Genomic DNA, 17,011 nt, shown 5'->3' on the forward strand with positions numbered 1-17,011 from the left:
TTATGTAAACGTAGAAATATAGTATAAAAGATAAAAAATGGTACTCCTGTATAGGACACTTTCCATGAGTGGAGTTTGCATGACTGGAAGTTGCTCTACGAGAGTCAGGGAGTGAGTCGTGAGTGGATGTGAAGGCCTAGGACGTGATGGTCCACTACGGTGGACTTATAAACACTGTCCCACAAGCCCTCCCCCACTTCCTTCCAACAGGGTCAGAAATAGAACATTGAAGCTGTCAATGCTGCTCCATGGACAGCGATGTGGGCTGGACTGATTGGAAATATCGAGGAGAAACTAGATGCATATGTCATAGATCACTGTAATAATGACTGTCCAGAGGGAACGAAAGGTGGCTTGAGGATCAGTGAGAATAACAAATCAAGACGGAGCGATAAAGGAACATAGGGGATTGTCATGGCAATGTGGCTTTGGCTATCGCATGGTGGTCAGATTAAGGAACTTTGTGGTATTCATTTTTTAAAAAGAGGGTGTTTAACAAGGAGAGGATCTAGAACTGAGGACTCAATATTTTCACTTTGGAAATTTGTTTTGGTTCCATTGACCCTATCTGGCACAAAGAGCTCTCTTTGGCATTAAATTGATAAAAGAAAGAAAACTTACCTATACTTTATATCATCACAACCTGAAAATATTTCCAAAGTACAGGGGCAGGCTGGCTTCCATACCACCACAGAAAGCTGTTACTTAAATGGCAGGGTCATTTAATACCTGTTAAGGTAGGTCCTGTGGATTTGTGTCTTTGTGCAGGATCTTAGGTCCTCAACAAAGAATTTACAGCAGTTATACTCTGAAGACCATCACGCTGGGCCTGGGAGGGCTGTAGCGCCCTCTGAATGGGCGCTAGGATAGGTTCATCTGTGCTGAAGTGGGTCAGTACGGATAGGCATGTCATCTGTGCATGCAAATTGGAGGTGGTGCGTCAGAGGGAATCTATTGCCAAGCCCCACAGATATTATTGCTCCCATCATAAGGAAAACAAATTCTCCTGAACCACATATACTTCCATTTCTTACAGGAAATTCAGCTCCATTATAATCTTAATGGGACCACCATCATATATGTGGTTCATCATTGATCGAAATGTTATACTGCATATGACTGTATGTGTAAAAATAGCTTCCTCTAAACATTTGATAAGCTCAGTTACATTTAATAATCTAGGACTCTTGACCTTCCCTAATTGACTAGAGCTAGAATTATACATTCATGAACAAGAGTATTTGACAGGGAGTGTGTTAGTTGGTGTGATCATGCCCCATACATGAATGGGAGTCATATCCTGGTTTATTTCTTAATAAACCCCACTCTTCATTTTTTTACAAATGAATAGGAAGAGACAGAATATGTGGAACTTCTGGCAGCAGAAAAACATCAAGTTGAAGCCCTTAAAAATATGCAACATCAAAACAAAAGTTTATCCATGCTTGATGAAATTCTTGAAGATGTCAGAAAGGCAGCTGATCGTTTAGAGGAGGAAATAGAAGAACACGCTTTTGATGACAACAAATCAGTAAGTAGCATTCCAGAACAATTTTCTCTTCACCTGCTGAGCTATTTACTGAAAGGATGTGTTGTTGAAATTGTTTGCATGTGTATTTTTGTAGATTGAAAACAAAGACAAAACCAAACATTTCTGTGTCATAAAATTAATTGGGTTTGGTCTTTCAAAAGTACACTGGTTATCCTTTATTTTCTCCTCATGTTTTGTCCGCTCCCCATCACTGGCTCGTCTTTGTTTCCCAGTTGTGCCCTCAGCTGCATTACAACTCCTGTTTCAAGAAGCTTGCCCTGAGCAGTTGCATTTCGGTGCTGATCTACCAGGGGAGCGATGAGTTACTTACAGGAAATGAGCTCCATATCTGAAGCAGGATTTCAGACTGTTCACTTATAGTAATGTGTTTAGGATTCTTTGGGGAAAAGTGAGATTAATGCTGAAAATTGGGTCCTGGAATGGACTCAGAAAAGGGTTAGGTGATAAAAACAAATTAGAACAAGTTCAGAGAAAAGAAAGAAGGGAGAATAAAAATTGAGAGAAAGGAATGGTGTGTTTTTAAAGCTTTCTAATTATGGAATGGAGGAGAACTCATAAGTAACTCACTTTGCCTTTGAAAGTGAGACACGTGTCCCCTTTATTCACTGCTCCCTGAACATTTCTGTACTCCAAGGGCATCAGGTATCCTACCAAGCAGTTCTCCAGTTCTCTGTGACGCTAGCGGGTGTCCTACAATTCAGTTCAGTTGTGAATCTACCTACCTGGGGTTAGTGCAGACCCTACAGATAAGGGCTCAGTCCAAGACTGTCCCCTCCATTTCAGACACCAGTCCCAAGTCCCAGGTTGTCACCTTGGAGGATCCCACAACCCTCTCCTCGGGCTCCGAAATTTGCTAGAGCAGGTCACAGAACTCAGGAAAGCAGTTTACTTACTTGATTACCAGTTTATTATTATAAAGGATACAGTTCAGGAAGAGCCAGATGGAAGAGGTGCATGGGGCAAGGTATGAGGAGAAGGTGTGGAGCTCCCATGCCCTCGCTGGACCCGCCACCCTCCCAGCCACACACCTCCATGTGTTTAGCAAGTGGAAGCTCTCTGAACCCCATACTTGAAAGATTTTTATGTAGGCTTGTGATTAACCCAATCTCTAGCCCCCTTCCCCTCCTGGAGGTCTGGGCAGGGCCGAAAGGTCAAGCCTTTCATCACATGGTTGGTTCCTCTGATAACTAGTGCAGGCCTGTGGTTATTTAAGAGCTTTCCAAAAATCACCTCTAATATAAACTCAGGTGAGGTTGCTAGGAGCTCGTTATTAACAACAAGACACTTCTTTCGCCTCTGTCATTTTAGACCTATTTCAGGAACCAAGGACAAAAGACCAGATAGAACAAAAGATGTTCCCATCGCTCGTTATCACTTAGGAAATTACATAGGTTTTGGGAGCTGTGAGCCAGGAAAGGGGATGAAGACCAAATATATATTTCTTATTACAAATCACAATGTCATACCCTGAATCAGGTAAAGTAGGTATTTGGAAATAATAGAAATCCTAAACACTTCCATCCTTAAATCACTTTTTTAATTGAAATTTTTTTCCCTAATTCATGCTAATGAACACTTACTGATCTTTTGTCACACTTGACAGAATACTAAAAAAGTAATTCATTCTTCCATATAGAATTTACTCCCTAAAAATTGAACTTGAAAACATTTCATTGGTTTTAATTGTACAATATTGGTTATTCTTATAGGTCAAAGGGGTCAATTTTGAGGCAGTTCTGAGGGTGGAGGAAGAAGAGGCCAATTCCAAACAGAATCTCACGAAACGGGAAGTGGAGGATGACTTAGGTCTCAGCATGCTGATTGACTCTCAGAACAACCAGTATATTTTGACCAAGCCCAGAGACTCAACAATCCCACGTGCAGATCACCACTTCATAAAGGTAGTTTGTCTGTCTGCTTGCTCGCCTCTCAAAATCATTTGCTGGGCTTAATTCCCACAAACTTCCCACCTCATCTCCTGGTATACATGTCAAGGACGACTGAGCTTTCTTTCTGAACATTATATCAGGGGGCAAAACCTTCCTCCTAACAGAGAGATGCTACTAGAATTTCCTAGGTTTCCTGTGATTTGAAACATTTTCTCTCAATTTTTTTCCCATAAGAATAATGTATTTTAATGTTTAAATGAAAATTAATTTTGCTTTTGAGAGTTTGGAAGACTTAGATGGCATTAAAATTTCAGCTATCTAGTAACTATTTGCACTAAAATAGAGCATTCTGCTGAGACACAGAAGTTTTGGCTAAGGTATCCCATATGGCATTAATTAGACGTGTAGTGTAGTGTGAGAACTGTCTCCCCCCGCGGTGACTGGCATTCTGGTCTGGGTTAGCGGCAGATGTGTGACCTCCAAGGAAACCAGTCTAGTAAGAGTATATAATTATTTAAAGACTTGAAATCGATGGTGTTACGCTTCAGAATCACTGGATTTGGATGGAAATGAGAAATATGAGGAACAGGGTTCAGCCTGCTCAGGGACGGCTGGCAGGTTCCAGATAAATTCTCAGATCTCTAAAACTCTGGCCCTGAGATTTACACAGGAAAAGAAAGCCAGACAAAGAACCTTGTCTTAGAGATGGTGCCAACACAGACAGGCTGAGAGGAAGATAAATGATCCCCACGGGCTACTGTGGGGGGCAGATCCCTTTATCAATATACTTGAATTGATAGATAAAACTCAGCACCTGTATTGGCCTTCCTCCATTGGGCCTGGAAACGCAACTGGAAGGAGCTGAGTCTGCAAAACGTACTAGTGCCCTCTGGGAACAGGCTGGGTCTCCACTGTAAAGTTACCCTTTTTTCCCTTTGTAATTAATACATACTTTCTGGGGAAATATTTTAAGACTATTGAAATCTCACTTCTCATCAAACTTTACCAGTAGTTTTAGCACCTACTGATGATTCTTGCCTGAATCTATTATTAGTGTGATGTTTATATTGACTTTGTGGTAGGAAACCCAATGGTGAAGGTATGTGTGTTATACTAGGAAACCAGCTCTGAAGGTTGCCCAGACCAGAAGGCTAAATGGAGTCCTAGTGCTCCGAATTTTTAGAATACTATTATGGGGCTTAAGCAAAACAGATGTATTTTGCTGTAATTGCTAGACCATCAGGAGCTAACCTCATCTACTCCTAGAATGCAACATTCTGAGTGTTTTCCACTCCTCTGTGGTACACAGTTGTAGTAAAATTATCTCTTAGTTTCATCTGCCCTTTATTCTCATTTAGAGAAGTCTTTATACTATCCCATCCTGCTTTCTCCATCAACCAACCCTTTTCTTGCCAGCTATTGTCTTGAATTTTTGTGTTTCTTACTTGTTTATTCTTACACTAGGACATTGTTACTATAGGAATGGTGTCCTTACCTTGTGGATGGCTGTGCACGACGATAGGATTGCCTACAATGTTTGGCTATATTATTTGTGGTGTACTTCTGGGACCTTCAGGCCTAAATAGTATTAAGGTAAGAACAAAATGGAACTGTTTTAGTATTTGTTTAACAGACAACAAAAGAAACATTCATGAAGACTGAGTAAAGTTTTGAACTTGAATTAATGAAGATAGCAGTTTCTTATAATCCATGTCAAAGAGGATGCCCTTTAAAGTATCAGGAAATCGCTAAACCATAAGAAAGTCATTTTGTTCATTAATGAATAAGTGACTTGACTAGAGAAAATAACCCTGTTCGTATCTTTAAATTAGATAGTTTTAAAGATTCCATTTTCGGTAATATGATGGACTGGATTATTCAGAGACTGAGAGCAACTAAAATTGCTAGATTAAGTGTATTTTTAAAAAAATTCTTAATGCATTGAAAAACGGATAAAGTGGTGAGGAATTATCAAGCCTCAATATAGGGTATTATGAAGACCCCGAGAAACAATGTGGTACTGACGCTGCTTTTGCTGGAGGCCATTTGCCCAGCAAATTTAAGTGAGCTTCAGCTAATGTTGACAGCACTTTCTGACAATAAGGAAGGGCTCCCAGGCTTTTGTGCGCTTCAAAATTTGTCATTTAAATGCACTCAATTTGACAAAATAGAGAATGCCAAGAATAGGTATCATGAGTCCACACAGAAGGAGGAATATAGGATGGCCGAAAATAAACGACGGAATCCTCAAAACCTCACTGATGCTTCGCAGTCGGGTAGAACAGAAGTCTGCGAACGGGTGAAAGCTGTGGAATGCTCCACTGGTAGTGAATAAAGTGTCATTCCCTTACTGCTGATTAATATACCTTGCACCAGGTCAGAGGACCTCTGTGATTTTCCTAGACTGGCCAATAGCAGAAGAGGGTGGTGAAGAAATCGTCACACCAAACTAATTTTAACAATAGGTGAGATTAGCCAGGTGAGAAGTTACACTCAGCTGCTCTACGCTAAAAGCCTGGAAACTCAGTGGTAGAATAGATAACCAACGAGGAAGGTGCTCTGGTGGACTGGCCTCAACTTGTCAGGGTGGCCTTTGGGAAGAATGGTTTTAATTTAATTTTTTGAATAAGTAATTTTCCGTTATTGAAAAGGATGTAAAAAGCTGTAGTGAAAAATGTCTTGGAGTCTGTGTCCCATCCCTCCCTTTTCAGAGTATTTGCAAACAATAGCAAATACAAACATGTTCTCCTTTTCCTTGTTTACTTAGCAGCAAAGATAGCTTATAAGCGAAGAATTAAGGCTAAATAACTAGGTAATAGATATAACTTGATACTATAAATATTATAATTCTTAATAAATCAGCTATACCATGGAAAAATTATATAATTACAGTAGGCAACAATAAAAATGCAACAACATACTAGCCAAAATTGGGGAGTGGATAATAGAGGAAGTGTAATTATACCAACATGTTTATCTTTTCCTCGGAGGAAGTTGATAGGCTTTCATTTATTAAGTTGAGAAGTATAGGTTTAAGTATGTTACTCTGAAGTCATAGGTTACAGCCTGATTGTCAAAAGGGAAGAAAAATAAAAGAAAAAATAAAAGGAGCAGTAAAGAAGCATAAAAATGAGACGACATAACATATAAGAAGTAAGCAAGTATCTGTTGTAACAATAAATGTCAGTGGAATAAACTTTCCTGTTAAAAGATACAGGTTTCCAGATGGTGTCAGGAAAAAAAAAGTACAGTAAACAAGATTAAGTAAAAATAAAGCAATCAAGAAAGGTTGAAAGTGAAAGGAGGACAGTTGCCAATAAGGGGGCAGGATTCATAATGCTAATAGCTGGCAAACTGAGTGTGGGTGTGCAGGGGTTAGGATAGCACACGTGAGCCTGTACTTTATTTTCCAATGTTCAAGAAACATTGAAAAAAATGTTGCCATTGTTTGTGGCAACAGTGAAAACCTCAAATGTAAGTAACATAAATAGTACCAAATATAATAGTATAAATAACATTCTCTATTATAGTGTGATAACATTAAAAATAAATAGCAATTGAAGAACCAAAACAAACACAGGACATAAGAATACTGTATATCCAAACCTGGGATATGACCAAATGTGGTAGTCGGGAGATAATTCATTCACTTAGTCATGTTCAAGCCCAAATGAGAGTAAAACACTCTAAATTAGTTAAGCATCAAACTCGGGTTTAATGCCTCCCTGTCACATAAAGAAAACTAAAGAAAGGAACTACTGAAGATAACAGTGGCAATTAATGAACTTAAAAACAGGTGAATGCATGAGCTTATTCTTAGAAAACTGTTCCTCCAGGTAATCAAGAAAAAAGAAAAAAAAGCATTATAATCAGGAAGTCCAAATTATCTCAGATATAGAGGAAATTCAAAGAATTAATTGTTTTAAAAATATACTGTGCTTTGGCGGGAGGGGTCGGGGGAGGGAGATAGTTCCACTGAGCTTGTTAGTTCAAGATTGTTCTGTTAAGCATACTTAATATGTTAAATATATTAAATTATATGGTTTTAAAATTATGTTTTTCAGTCTATTGTACAAGTGGAGACATTAGGAGAATTTGGCGTGTTCTTTACTCTTTTTCTTGTTGGCTTAGAATTTTCCCCGGAAAAGCTGAGAAAGGTAAGGACCTCATCAATCTGTTTTGTTACCCACAACTGAACATAAATGATTTTGGTTTATTTTCTTTTAACATTTGGTCATGACTTGGCTATCAAATTAAATATTTTTAGGATACAATATGATGTTTTAGTTTGATATTATTTATTGGAATATAAATTCTACAAGATAAAAAATGTTAGAAAAGGTGAAAATTCAATGAATAAATGGAAAATTACAAAAAAGGTCTGAGCAGTAATATGTTTGAATTTTAATATATGGGTCCCTCCAAGAAGGTTTAAAACAGTTAGAGGCTGAACTGTCATAGGGATTGAATATTCAGTATATTAGCCTAGAAAAAATTACTAATTCTAATTCCTAAATAAGTTGCATATTTTGATTTTATTGTTCTATCACTGTTAAATGAAAATATTTGAAAGATTAGTATTGTAATAGGACCAAACGTATGAATAAATGTTAAAATAATGGCAGCAACAGTTGCCTTCTAAATTTATTTGCTTTTAGAATTATTGCTTTGAATGCTGAAGTATTCCAGCATGGAAATAAGAGTTAAGTTGGAACAAATACATCACAGAAGAGGAAAATAGCTGATTTACAAGCTAATGGGGAGGATAAAGGGATAAAAGGACACTACTGGTTACAAAAAAATATATAAATTAAAATCAAGTATCATTTTGCTTACCAGTATTAACTAGAATACTAATCTCAAGTGAGCAAAAGTAATAAAATAGGTTTTCTTGAACCAGGTTAATGAAAGTTACAACTAGTGCACCCTTTTTGGAGAGCAGTCTAGCAATTTGACTTAAGAGCCTTGATAGTTCTACTCCTTGGTCTCGATCCAAAAGAAACAATCAAACATAAGGTTTTTTTTAATTAACCCACAAAAGGCATTCAGCTCCTCATTATAGAATTTTATAAGCGATTAGAAGAAACCTGAGTATCTAACAGTTAAACTATGACATAGCTACTTGATAGAATATTATGTGGCCATTAAAAATACTACAAGAATGTGTAATAAAGAAAAATATGTTAAAATGATAAACCTAAAAAGAAAAAAATGAGTATATGGCATGAACATGGCAATCCAAAAGGATCCCAAATGCCTAGGAAAAAGCAACAGGAAATAGTGTACCAAACAACTGAATGGCTTCTCTTTTTCCTTCTCCACATTTTGCAAATTTTCTATAATAACCAACATATACTTTTTATAATAAGGAAAAATATTTTTTTCATTTAAAGTCTTGTGTTTGCTTTAAAGAAGTAACTACTCTAGTTTTGCTGACCTCTTTTCCTATTTGTCTCCTTGGTTCATCATGTTATTCTTTGACCTTTGTTTCTTTTGACCTCATTTTTTTTTAAATTAAAGTTTATTGGGGTGACAGTTGTTAGTCAAGTTACATAGATTTCAGGTGTACAATTCTGCCATTTGCAGCAACATGGATGGATCTTGAGATTATTATGCTAAGCTCCATTTGTCCATCTACTGATTGCTTTCACTCCCTTTTAAATACCTCTCAAGATATGCCATCTCATAAAGCATTCTGAATTACTTTAGTGTTTTCTCCAGGTATCTTTGTATCTTTTTACATGCTTCTGATAAGAGAACCTCTATATATTAATTTCTAAATTCAAAGCCTAAAGAATATTGGCTACTTTCCTGGGTCCTAAAGAAAAGTGGCTGCATTCTTCCTGTTAATTCTGTTGGGGTGTGTTGGGTGGGACAGAAGAAAACCAGCTTGGATGGTGAGGACCTCCAAAGTCTCCAAAGGAGCTGAGAGGCCAAGCAGGAACATCATCTTGGGACCCATACAGGTATGGGGCTCCAATTCGTAGCACAGCATAGTCTCATCTGGATCTTCTCATGTGTTTAGTTTAGAGAAGTTCACAGCGAACAGGGATGGCTCCCTTGTGTGTAGAGCAAAGAGGGGCAGAGTTCTGGTTCTCCATCACTAGCATCGCCATCTCAGCAGGGTGCCTCACACCAGTGATGCATTTGTAAGATTAAAGTTTCTTCTGGCTCTAAGTTTTCACAATTTATGTATTTCTCCACTACAGCATTCAGTGTTAAACAGGAAAGTAATGTTACAACATACTGTTAACATAATTTTTATTTTTATTTTTCAATTGCAATTGACATTCAATATTATTGTATATTAGTTTCAGGTGTATAGCATAGTGGTTAGACATTTATGTAATTTCCAAAGTGATCCCCCAGTTAGTCTAGCACCCACCTGGTACCGTATATAGCTCTTACAGTATTATTGACTGTCCTCCCTGTGCTGTACTTTACATCCCCATGACTATTTTGTAACGATCAATTTGTACTTCTTAATCTCTTCACCTTTTCACCCGGCCCCCCAACTGCCCTCCCATCTGACAACCATTAGTTTGTTTTCTGTATCTGTGAGTCTGTTTTGTTTGTTTGTTTATTTTGTTCTTTAGATTCCACATATAAATGAGATCATATGGTATTTGTCTTTCTCTGTCTGACTTACTTCACTTAGCATAATAAGTCTACCCATGTCGCAAATGGTAAGATTTCATTATTTTTTATGGCCGAGTAATATTCCATTACATTCATGTACCACGTTTTCTTTATCCAGTTGTCTATTGATAGACACTTAGATTGCTTTCATATCTTGGCCATTGTGAATAATGCTGCCATGAACATAGGGGTGCACATATTTTTTCAAATTAGTGTTTTGGATTTCTTTGAATAAATACCCACAAGTGGAATTGCTGGGTCATAAGGTAGTTATATTTTTAATTTTTTGAGGAACCTCCATAGTGTTTTCCATAGTGGCTGCAGCAGTTTGCAGTCCCGCCTACAGTGCATGAGGGTTCCCTTTTCTCCACATCCTCACCAACACTTATTTGTTGATTTATTGATGATAGCCATTCTGACTGGTGTGAGGTGGTATCTCATTGTGGTTTTACTTTGCATTTCTCTGATGATTAGTGATGCTGAGCAGCATAATTTTCAATATAAAAGCTGCATACCTTCCTCAGTATGACGATGCTGACATTTATGTTTGAGGTTTTACACACTCAGTCATTTTAGTTTGCACTTGGTGATGCAGCTCGAGGAGGGCTCAGGAAGGAAGGTTTGTGTTATGTGAGTTAGCTTAGTAAATGTGACGTGGTCTGATAAGTGGAAAGGGCACCAATTAAGTGACTGAGCAGTGTTCTCTGCGTCTTGTCTGTGCCGCAGTGAGTGAGTTGGGTGGGTAATGTCCGTGCAGCCCTGATGTGGAGCCGCAGACAGCCTTGTCTGCTGCCCCCCTGTGGTGGTTCGGAAACTGGACTCGTATCACTTTCCAGGCCCATGGGCTTGGGTGGCAAAAGGTTTGTATCTACCTAATAAAAACTACATTATTAAGTAATACGTTTTTCTTTTTCTATTTCTCAGGTATAAGTAACTGGTAAAGCTTTAGAGCATCTGAAGTAACTAGGGTAATGTTCTGAGTTGATAGGACTCCTGCTGTGTGGGTTACCCATGTGTCCTCATCATGGTGGAAAATTATTTAACAGGGTTTTTGAAATATTGATAATTGCCAGAAGGCCCCTCTTAGGTCTTATGTGAAATCTCTTAAAGGTCTGATTAGAAACTATTCAAAATACCAGTCTAGAAACTACTTCTTCCTTGACGCTAAAGAAACTTGGTCTTTCTGTTCTGCCCACTGGTCTCATTGATTGTCTAAATCAGTTATTCGTCAGTCGTCATCTACTGTCTTATTTCATTCTTTTAGCTCCTCTTAAACTGTCCTCTAAGTTTCATGTCGTAATAGTTCAGTTTCTGTCTCTCCCTAAATAGATTATAAAATCACTGGAGGCAAGAGCTCTTTTTTCTTACTTTTGCTCCTTATTTGTTCTCTCAACACCTGTTTGTTGAGGATGGAGTTCCAGACGCTCTGGTAGCTTCTGATTGTAAGGTGAGGTACACAATGAACACGGTCCTTGTCCTTTTGAGGCTTATATTTGGGGATTTTAGACAGATGTATGGGGGTGGTAGACAGAAGTCCTAGGAAAAGAAAGAGGAAATTAGAACTCAAGAGTATGTGAGGCCATCCATGCATCTGAGAATGTGGTCCAGGTGCCAGGGAGCGGGGCCTTGGCTTAGCGGATTCCCCATCAGAGCTTCTCAGACGCCCGCTGATGTGTGAGGAGTCACCTGGGGCTCCTTCTGAACCAAAGGTACTAATAGGGGCAGCCTGAGGGCCTGCATTTCTGTGATTGCAGGTGGTGCAGGTGCTCCGGTCCAGGGTCCCACGAAGCTTCTAACAAAGGCTCCCTCAGGATCTTTTCTGGACTCATTTCCCACTGTTGTTTCCTCCACACCTTGCTTCTTGAGCTAAATGGATTCTGGCCCTCCTGACCAAGGTGTAGCAAGACACTAGATAATAAAGTCAAAAGTTTGCTCTGGTAATGACCTCAGAAATCATTTAGTGTCACCTTTCTCTACAGATGTGGAAACTAAAGTGTAGAGATTGTTACCTACGCCAGGTACACAGCCAGTTAGTGACAGGTTGAAGCCTAAACTCCAGGTGTCCTTTGCAGATAGGAATACCCTGAGGGCTAACACTATTTACAGGAAGGACTACCTAAAAGCTGTGAACCCTAAAATCTAACGTGCACAACCTTGTCAGAAGCTGCAGCTGGCTGTATGGGTCCACTCTGGTCATTCACCACTCCTTGGTTGAGGTATACAGGAAGAGGAGGGGTTATTAGAAAGAGATTAGCTTATGATAGCTGTCATCACTGCCAAGTACAGGGAGTGGAGGACATGAAATTTGAACTTGTGAGCAAGAGCCTTTGGGAGCTAACCTTCTCCCCGCTTTGGGAAGGAGAGAGGGGGGCCTACGTTGGCCAGAGTCACGTGGCAGAACACAGAGTTGGCTCTGCATTGAGGGCCGAGCACTCAGTTCAGTTACCTGTGTTGTCTCCTCCATTTTGGGCTTTACAGGGTTGGGAGGCCCCTGGAATTCATGTCCTGCAGTTTGCGTGGTAGACAAGCAGCCTGGCAGGCGGTCACAGCCGTGCGGAGGGCAGGGTGTGTGTGTGCTTGTTCAGCCACAGTAGGAAATCAATGCCCAGCTGAGCTGATTCCCAAAGAAAATGTCATGATTTCGCAGGATGTGTGGGTTTTTACCAAGAACCAGAGCAGGGGAGGGGAAAGCTCACAGCATTCAGAACCCCCGCAAGTGAGTAGATGAGTTGAGACGCAGATGAGGCCGGCCAGCTTGTAGGGCCTCTGGACGCTTGTGTGTGACTTCACTGCCCTGGAGTTGTGCTAAGACACGCATCTCCCACGAGCTCTTTCAGTAGAGGGGCCGGCTGGGGGAATCGGTTTTGACTGCGAGGGGGAAATAAGGAGAAGAAAATGAACCAGTGCTTTCAAGTAGCATAGGGTGAGTTTCTGGTTAATTTCTTTTGTTACTATGTAATACTCATATTTGTGTAAATATCAGATTTTATTATGTTGTCTCTTCAACTAGATTGAAAATCCCAGAAGGTTAAAACCAAACCTGATTTCTTCACATTTTCCGTCATGTCTAGCGCAGTGCTAAGTGCCAGGACATGCCTAATCAATATTTGTTTGATTATTGAGCCATGCTGTCTGGATTTATATCCTGACATTGACTTCTGTGGGACTCTGGGCAAGTCACCTAATCTGGGCTTTGGTGTTTTCGTCTAGAAATGGGAGAGAGAGTGTTATCTACCTCCAAGATGTGTTCTGAAGATTAAATCATATACATACAGATTCGTGTACACAGAGAGACATGTGTGTTTAGTCCCTACAAGAATACCTAGAACTCGGAAAGCCTTATGTTAGAGTTTGCTGTTTTCATTGTGTTAACATTACGACTTTGGATGTTGTGCTGACGTGTCTACTGCATAGTTGCTTCTTGAATGTACACAATCTGTTGTGCATATTCCTGAAAGATTCAGGCCTGCCCCATTACTGGACAGTATATGTGTATGTGCTCTGTATGATGCTAGTCACGCGATGGCTTATTGTCACTAAAATATGTGTCAATGTGTTCTCTTTAAGGTGTGGAAGATATCCTTACAAGGACCATGTTATATGACACTATTAATGATTGCATTTGGCTTATTATGGGGACACCTTTTACAGATCAGACCCACCCAGAGTGTCTTTATTTCCACTTGCTTGTCCTTATCAAGCACACCATTAGTGTCCAGATTCCTCGTGGGCAGTGCTCGGGGTGAGAAAGAAGGTAGGTGATGACGTGTTCTTGGTATATGTTGAAGTGTTGCATATTTAGTTGATTGAATTCACTCAGAAGGCCTATTAGAAAAAATTGCAACTCTTCTTCCCACCCTGGGGTTTTCCTAACAATTATGAGTACTTATGCTCATGTTCCCTTAAGAACTGATGTCCCTATAAATTTAGTTTCTCCAAACTTCCACTTGATTAAGAAAAATGCCTTTTACATACTCATAAATTTAGGACAGTTGGAGGACCAGGTTTAAAAAGAAATGAGGCTACATTGAAAAATATACATGGGACTGGTGGATTTAAGACATTAATGTGCTACACTAAACCTGAAACTACACAATGTATTGTGTATATTCCTGAAAAATTCAGGCCCGCGCTATCGCTGGAGCCAATTCTGCCCACCTCCAGAATTCTAGTTATGTAAGATAATTCAGTGTATTTATTGCCTACTGTCAACTGATATTGTTACATGCAGACTTAAAAAAAAAAGATTAATGTGCACTGTTTCACTACTTTAATTCTGGCAAGAATTGGGAATTGACATAGTTTTGATACCTTTTACTACAAAATATATGAGGAACTTTGTTAATTAAAGGTGTTTGCACCTCGTACTTTGGCATTGGTTTCAGCTGTGTGTGAAACACTGCCATTTCTAAATCATTGTCATGTATCGTGAAATCAGACTTGATCAGAAGCTAAGAATGAACATTCTGAGTTGTTGTTTGGTGGCACTGTCTTCTGTATACAGTTAAACTTTGACAGTATTGCCATTTTTTACATCATGTTCATTCATGATGGTAATGTTCACCGTTTCACTCTTATTTTGTAAAAGTCAGTAAAAAACAGGGTTAAAATATCATAGTAACTTCACACTCATACTCGCCCTTTTTCAACACACAGTAATGAAAGGGAAGATATGGGAAGAGAACACCAAAGCGGTGCAGCTGACCTGGCTGATAAAACCCACCTGGCAGTGAGCAGAGCTGGCCTAACAAGATAGGAAGAGTCATTTAATGGGTTGCATGTTTGGGAGGTTGGTAGACATACTGAAGGACTTACATTTTGATGGGAAAATTTATAATTAAGCCTATATGGTAAAAATTTAATACACCTGTAGCACAGTTAGAAAATATAATTTGAAAAAAAAAAAAGCTTCAATTTGTAATAGCCACAAAAAATACAAGGTTCTAAGGACTAAATCTCTGAAAAGATATGTGTGTTCTTTGTGGATAAAATTACAAAATATTATAGAAAAGAGAACCCATGAATGGAAAGACTCAATACATAAAGATGTTTTCTCCCCAAACTTTAGAAACAGCCATCCCAGTGAAAAATCTGGCAAGGTTTTTCATGAAACTTGGCAAACTAATCCTCAAGTTGATTTAAGAACAAAGGATGAGACTAGCCAATATTAATTTGAAGTGAGGCGCTTCCCCACCGGATATCAAGACCTATTGTCACGTTGCCATGCTCAGTGTGGCATGGTTTTGCCCAGGCAAAGACAGGGTAGGGGGGTGCAATGGATAGCCCAGACACTACCAGTAAGTGGGCTGATCAGCGAACGAGAATCAGTTATCCATACAGAAGAATAAAATTAGAGCACTACCTTCAACTGTATACACAACAATCAATTCTATATGAATTAAAATACCTAAATGTGAAGAACAAAACTTTAGAGCTGTTAGAGAAAAATAGCCTTATGACCTTAGGGTAAAGAGAATTCCTTAAAACGTGAACACAGAATCCAAAAAAATATATTAATAAATTTGAGCGCATTAAAGTTTGTAACTTTTATTAAAAAGGTATTTTTTTTATAAGCCACAGACTGAGAGAAGACATTTGCTATATATATAATGTGCAAGGGAGTAATACTTAGAATGTGTCAAGAACTTCAATAAATCAAAACAAATGGAAACCCAATTGGAAAATAGGCAAAACATCCTAAAGGATGACTTACAGAAGGAAATCTGAATGACCAATAAAGATAAAGAGATGTTGAACCTCACTAGTAATTAGGGAAATGCAGGTAACGACCATTAAATGCCATTTCTCATTAGTGAGCTGGCAGAAAATTTTAAATAGATATACCATGTATTAGTAAGAATGTAGAGTCCCTGGAACTCTTATGGGAATGTGAGTTGATTTAGCCGCTTTGGAGAACAATTTTGCAAACAGAAATTTCCATTTCTGGAGCCATATCCTAGAAAACTTGGAAATGTGAAAGAATATTCAAAATAATCACTTTTAATAGCAAAAAACTATAAGTAATCTGAGTATTCAGTAATACAGTGAATAATTATGGGTTATTCATCTACTGAAAAACTACAGAAGTAAAAATGAATTAATCATACAGTATTGAGGGGGAAAATACAAGATACAGAAGACAGCTGGTCTGATAACATTTATGTAAAGTTTGAAATCATGCAAAGCTTTATACTCACAAACTTGTCCACTGGGGGCATGAAGAGATGCCCGAGAAGGATGCCTCCATCACTCTTCAAGTCTGGGTTTTTGTTAGTTGTTGCCCAAATTCTGTTCCTTTTCTATTTCTCAAGATTCCAGTCAGTATATCAAATATTGGGTGTATATCAGCATATCAGATATTGGCCTCTCAAAGGGGGCCAGTAAATAACTCCACTCTTCCATGCCCGTGCTTAGAACCCACAGGATGATAAACAAAGGGGTCAAGCAGATGGAGGTCACACTAGCAGCTTGACGATGATGAAAAGTGCCATAGAAGATGTGGCAACCGGGAGCTTCTGATACCTACGCCCAGAATGGGACCTGACACTGCTCCATGCAGCATGCAGCCACGGAGGCCTCCCCTGAGGGCCTGCAAAAGACCTCACTCTGTCACCTCACCTGGGCTGCTGCTCACCAGGGAAAAAGGGGCTACTACCGACTCCCAAATAGAGCATGCTCCTTCCTGTGGGAGTAGCGTAGGCAGGTTAGGGCACAGCGCCAGGAGTGGTTAGGGGAAATCTCATGAAAACAAGCAAGGGAAGGGGGTGTTCCAGTAAATGTACTAGAAAGTTCGTATCACAGCACATTTGTGATAATGGAAAAATTAAACCCAAGTACCTATCATCGATTGGGGAATAGGTCAATTGTGATGTATTCTACTGCAGCTTTAAAACTGAATCCTTGCGTTGTGTATCAATGTGGATAATTTTCA

General features: G+C 39.1%; 1 protein-coding gene across 6 annotated transcripts in view; it reads left to right on the forward strand.

The window, feature by feature from the left end:
* Nucleotides 1-17,011, forward strand: part of TMCO3 (transmembrane and coiled-coil domains 3) — a 51,066-nt gene that overhangs the window by 9,278 nt on the left and 24,777 nt on the right. For all 6 annotated transcript variants that reach the window (XM_033104736.1, XM_033104733.1, XM_033104731.1 and 3 more), the window contains 5 exons: nt 1,352-1,531; nt 3,262-3,453; nt 4,906-5,034; nt 7,506-7,598; nt 13,648-13,834. In XM_033104736.1, the coding sequence (XP_032960627.1) occupies nt 1,352-1,531; nt 3,262-3,453; nt 4,906-5,034; nt 7,506-7,598; nt 13,648-13,834 (781 nt within the window). The remainder of the gene's footprint in view (nt 1-1,351; nt 1,532-3,261; nt 3,454-4,905; nt 5,035-7,505; nt 7,599-13,647; nt 13,835-17,011) is intronic.

The sequence above is a fragment of the Rhinolophus ferrumequinum genome, chromosome 4 (assembly GCF_004115265.2).
Source record: "Rhinolophus ferrumequinum isolate MPI-CBG mRhiFer1 chromosome 4, mRhiFer1_v1.p, whole genome shotgun sequence".
Classification (NCBI taxonomy): Eukaryota; Metazoa; Chordata; class Mammalia; order Chiroptera; family Rhinolophidae; genus Rhinolophus; species Rhinolophus ferrumequinum.